The 6157-nt window shown below is 35.0% G+C and overlaps 1 protein-coding gene across 1 annotated transcript in view; it reads right to left on the reverse strand.

Moving 5' to 3' along the window:
- Nucleotides 1-272: 272 nt before the first annotated feature.
- Nucleotides 273-6157, reverse strand: part of LOC138700559 (ankyrin-1-like) — an 8653-nt gene continuing 2768 nt past the window's right edge. Inside the window, exons 2-3 of the mRNA XM_069827143.1 lie at nt 5689-5892; nt 273-2514 (exon numbers count right to left, since the gene is read on the reverse strand). Of these exons, the coding sequence (XP_069683244.1) occupies nt 1426-2514; nt 5689-5892 (1293 nt within the window). The 3' untranslated portion in view covers nt 273-1425. The remainder of the gene's footprint in view (nt 2515-5688; nt 5893-6157) is intronic.

Genomic DNA, 6157 nt, shown 5'->3' on the forward strand with positions numbered 1-6157 from the left:
TTTAATTTAAACATTTCGCTATAGGTTTTGTAAAAAGCTGATTTATAAATGAAAAAAGTAATAATTAAGACTTTAAAATTTCCAAAAATGTCTCATTCCCTCGGATTTAAATGAAATGTACCGTAAATCATAATATTCGTTGCTGGATAATTAAACCCTCTCAATACAGGTACCATTGCCGCAGAGAATTATAAGATAAGACGGACTGAGCATAAGCGAAATATCTGTATTAATAAATTTGTACCATCAAGAGTTTAGTATTTATTGTGTTTATAGGGCCTACTCAAATTTTCTTTTTATTAATGCGTAGGGCTCTTTTTGTTAACAAAGAGGAAAGTTAGCACTTACATTACACACAATTTGTCATTATTGTTCAAAATAATGTAAGAACAGTTTTATTCTCCAAAAGCCTCTGCTTAGTTGCGAGACACGTGTGAGATCAATGTTTGTTTCAAATTATATTAGACTACACGATGTCTCCATCACGCGAAAAGAAGTGTAGCTAGCTGTGGCTCCTGTTGTTTCTGATAACAATGTTAATCGTAAGTATCTTATCGTTTCAATAAATGTGGTGAGTTATGATCACGAGTAACTTTCTATTAGTGTCATTCTTTAATTATTATGTTGCATGCTAAGAGGTTATTTGTGGTTTTAATAATTGCAGTTTTCAAAAGTTCTCTGTGTTAATTCCAATTTCAAATGAATTTTTCTCAATAACTTAATTACTAGATTTTTTTTAATTTTCGCCACTACCTTTCCTATATTTTACTCCTATTAGTTACATACGTCATCTCTCTTGAAATCACCTGGTGAGCACTGAATTACATAATTTCATATTAGGTTAGATTAGCTGTAAGGTCATTAAATTTGTGACGAAGTCAAAAAATTATTTATTTTTCTTCTGCCGAATACATTTATCCGTCTTTAGGTGCTTTGCTTTGGTTGCATCGAGTATAGCTTGTAATTTAATATCTGGGCTATATTTAGTGAAAGTAATAAAAACATAGGTCTACAGCTGTTATAAAACGTAAAGTTTTGTGTGTATTTTACTTTTTGCTTATTAACATAGTCTTAATATGTAACTCAATTCACAATAATACTAACTTCATCACAGTCTTTTCCTACAACATCCGAGCCACGCCCCTTTGTTTTGACTAACCAAAATATGGCGGACCAATGTTCAATTTTCTTCAACTTTCAGAAGTCTTTAGCCTCTCTATAGTATCTAGCTCGTTGGGTTAAGTATTCGTAAATATACAATTATGAACAATTTGTGAGCGAATTTTAGGGATATATAATTTATATTTTTATTTCATTCACGAAATAGTCCTAATAAATGTCACTCGAGGTCTGAGATTACTACAGATAATTAATTCGTATGTCAATTTTTTTTTTTGAAGAGTACCATTTCGATTTGGTATGTTACTATGGAAACATAGACAACACGTCAAGCTCATATTCCTTTGCGTACTCTCTTGGAGTCATTGCATAACTGTATGCATTATCGGGATCAGCTCCAAAATCCAGAAACAATGCAACCATTTCCTCGTCATCTCTGCTTACAGCTTCATGAAATGCCGTCCAGCCCCTATCATCACTTGTATGAACGTTGGCATTAAATTCCAGAAGCAATTTGGTCAGTTTCAGATGCCCACTTTTTACAGCCGTCATCAATGTCTCATTAGATTTGTTCGGATCGGAATGGTGCAATAGCAGGAAGTGCGCCAATTTCTGATTATTTGTCGTCGCTGTTAAAGTCAATGGAGTAATTTCCCAGTCATCCGTTAAATCAAGCTCTGCTCCATTTGCGATCAGGAACACAGCCTTCTCGTGATGATTCTTCTCAGCTGACTGGTGTAGGGGCGTCCAATTCCGGCGGGTGGGCGAACAGGCGTTCACGTCGGCGCCTTTCTCTACAAGTAATTTAGCGATCCCTGCATGTCTCACAATGTGTAATGCAGAAAATGACCCGGAGAATATATTTGGATCTGCACCGTAGTCAAGAAGCACCTTCGACATATTATACAAATCTTTATCAGCCGCAATATACAGAGCTGTTACTCCATTGCTTTTAGCGTTCGCATCAGCATTGTTTTTTAACAATAGCTCTGCGAATTGTACTCGATTCCATGTAACAGCTTTCTGAAGAGGTGTGACGTCATCATTCATCAATTCAATGTCGGCTCCATTATGAATTAAATACTCTCCTATATCAAGCGCATTTGCTTTTATGGCATGCATTATTGGGGTTTTACCGTCTATAATTCCATTGATATCCGCCTTTTTATCAGCTATAATGTTTTTTACTGAGTCTAAGTTGTTTTTAAGTATGGCTTCTTTGAAAAATTTGAGGTCATCTTCATCATAAGCAACGTCACCTCTTGATCTAAAATCACGACGTCTTGGTGTGTAATTTGGAGCAGTTTTTAACTTATTTAACGAGTACTTTTCCTGACCACCATTAGTTCTGAAGAATTCCTGAATGCCTTCTTCCATTTGTGTAAGATCTTCAACCTGTAACAGGTAATAGTTATTAAATAAGCATTAATTTTGGCTTGGCACTTGTGAACAGCATCTGAATGCTTTCGGGTTTTGTAACTATAAAATCTGTGACAAATAATATGCATTTAATGAAATTGTTTTGCGCTCTTTTTAAATTTTTAACGCTTTCTTACAGTACAAATGTAAATAAATCTTCAAAAATTATAAAATTACTATACAGGGTGATTCACGAAGAAAGGTAAAAAATTTAGGATACGATATCTTAGGCCATTTTGAGTGAAAAAGTTCATATGAACATAGATCCGTTTTCGAACGATGGCGAATCTAGATGCATTTTTTTGGTAAAACGTTTCGCCCCAATGTGAATCAGACGTTACTATATGCTGCTGACGTGAGACAAGATCACCGATGAATGACGTTAACATTGGACTCTGCATTGTGAGCGATGTAGATAAGAGAAGAGAAACAAACCGGGTGGTGGGGCATTACAAATGTCACAACAAATACGCTATCACTTATCGGTTCACAGCAGTCCAGTCAGCTACCTACAGTACAGTAGTTATACAGGTACAGTTATCGGAAATGTTAAGTTGTGTTTTTCAAGATGCCTTATAAATTTTCGACTACAGAATATGCCGATATTGTGTATGTTTATGGTTTGTGCGATGGAAGTTCCTTGCGTGCCGTCGCTGAATATGAACGACGCTTTCCAAACAGAAGGGTACCATATCGAAGAGTATTTACTGTCTATGGGTTGCGCAACTTCGGCTTAACCCATGACATATAGTAAATATTGTAACTATGCTGTTGTAAAATTGACAATTAATATGTAATGCTTTTATTATTATTATTATTATTATTATTATTATTATTATTATTATTATTATTATTATTATTATTATTATTATCATCATCATCAGTTATCACTATCATCATTGCTATCTCTGTTTTCTTTCTTTTTTATTGTATTAGCAAGATGAGAGCTCCATAGTGTTCTTTTGACTCTGTTGACCCTCTATAGAGCTTTAATTTAATTTATGCTCGACCATGCCGAAATGTAGTAATTATACATCTGGTAGCAGTCCTTTAATGCATGTCATTAAAGTACACCTATTCATTAAAGTTCAGGTTTTCGATTATTCTCGGATATGCAATCGAAAGACAACGAGGGAAACGTCACGGAGGCTGGAAATCCAATACTGTCGCAGAAGGTTATGTTCTGTTACTATAATAATTAGCGTTAATTGTAAATAATGTTCAAATAAATTCAATTTGTAATCTCGTTTTTCAATTCTAAATCAATTTCCAGGTTATATCAAAATTAGTTCATGTTACATTACGTCAAGGTCAATGACATTATTGTTCCTCGGAAAAAATCAATACTTTCGCGTCTGCGCACATCTCACAATTAACGAGCTATGAACAAGGTCACTTCCGATCTTCTGTCAGATACAAATAAAATGAATACTTCTGAATAATTTCAAGTTAGAAATATGGTCGAGCATAAAAAGTCGTATGAAACTTGCCTATAATGGTAATTAAGACGCTCGTATGAAAATTATGAAACTCACTTGCGCTCGTTTCATAAACAAGCATACTTGCTTCTTAATTACTATAATTATAGGCTCGTTACATAATGTACTATTGTATTATTTTTATCAGTGTTTGTATTTCTTTTTTGTATATATATGTGCTATCTGGTAGGATGGAAGAGAAGGCCTTATGGCCTTAATCCTGTCAGATTAAATAAATAAATTAAATTAATTATATATTTATCTATTAATCAATTATTTAATTCACTCACTCACTCACTCACTCACTCACTCACTCACTCACTCACTTATTAACTAACTTATGTAGTTATGAATTTGTTTTTTGATTATTTATTTACTTATGCATTTATTTATTTACTTAATTATGTAGGCCTATTTATCTATTAATTAATTATCTCACTCATTCACTCACTGACTTATTTATATAGTTATGAATTTGTTTATTTATTTTCTGAGTCTGTCTGGGTAGCGCAGTTAGTATAGCGCTAGCATTCAGTGCTCAAGGTTGCGGGTTCGATCCCGGCCCAGGTCGATGGTATTTAAGTGTGATTAAATGCGACAGGCTCATGTCAGTAGATTTACTGGCATGTAAAAGAACTCCTGCGAGACAAAATCCCAGCACACTGGCGACGCTGATATAACCTCGGCAATTGCGGGCGTCGTTAAATAAACCATAATTAAAAAAAAAATTCTTATACATTTATTTATTTACTTTTTGTGTATTTATCTATCTTTTAATTAATTAACTCACTCACTCACTCACTCACTCACTGAAGGAAATTACCCATTAGTTTTCGTATTGTAGTGAAAGCTATTGCATTTTTCCAATTGTTTAAGGATATTGAATGCATTACACTTTCTAGCGTAATGTAGTGAACACCAATGTAGTAGTAGGTTATTTCACGACGCTTTATCAACATCTCAGGTTATTTAGCGTCTGAATGAGATGAAGGTGATAACGCCGGTGAAATGAGTCCTGGGTCCAGCACCGAAAGTTACCTAGAATTTGCTGATATTGGATTGAGGGAAAACCCCGGAAAAACCACAACCATCTAACTTATCCCGACCAGGATTCGAACCCGGGCCACCTGGTTTCGCGGCCAGACGCGCTAACCGTTACTCCATAGGTGTGGACGAAAACTAATGTATTTCTTGTTATTGTGTAGGCTTATAACTGCAGTTATGTAAAGTGTGGAAGAAAATATCCGACAATTTATTTCGAACATTTCGCAAGGAGAGATTAGCCTAGTAGGTATTTCGAAACAATCTTCGGAGATTAAAAAAAAAATGTACTGAAACAGAAGCAAGATACATTGGAAATCTTATGTGACACAGCTAAGATGCACTTGTATTTATTTTTAAATTATTTATAGGCCTAAACATTTTCCACGCTAAACGGATTTCAGAAAATAAAGTTTACTACCGTAGAAACGGCGGACGATTTCGTGGTAATTGTGCCACTAAAATTGCGGTTTGACGTCAGTGTCACATATGCAGGATCCTGTATAATCGACGTAATGTATGTGAGCAACAATATAAGATTGAAAGGTGAAAAACTTAATTTGCATAAGTTTATAGGTACTTAGATTCTTTTTTGTTGAAATAAAAGTGGTTGCTCTGGTGGCATACTTACAAAGGAATACTGCATTCTCCACAATTTGTCATGCAGTTGGTTTAATTCGTTCCGAAACTGTAGAAAGTGACGTCCGTCCTGGGGAACTGATAAGGTATCAATAAACATCTTGGCTTTCTTCTGCAACTGAATCAGTTCCTTGTTTTTCTCCTCCAAAATCCGTGTCAGGTTGCTCCTCTTAGTTTTCTCAAGACTGATCTGCAACTATATTAATAAGCTTTTAGTCAATTCAGTTTTATCCTTATTGTTTATGTCGAGGAATTATCTATTCCCCGTATACACTGCAGTGTATTAACTTGTTGTGCCCATCTTAGAGCCAATTGGCTGGTCTCTTAATACCAGATAACTCATCATGTCTAAATGCCCACGTGCATCAACGTCTGTTACTGTAACCACTGGTTAAAATTGCCACCTAATCCCTGGTTAAGCATTTTTACGGTGCATCGACCTCGGTTAGGACTTAAATAGG

The sequence above is a fragment of the Periplaneta americana genome, chromosome 5 (assembly GCF_040183065.1).
Source record: "Periplaneta americana isolate PAMFEO1 chromosome 5, P.americana_PAMFEO1_priV1, whole genome shotgun sequence".
Taxonomy (NCBI): Eukaryota; Metazoa; Arthropoda; class Insecta; order Blattodea; family Blattidae; genus Periplaneta; species Periplaneta americana.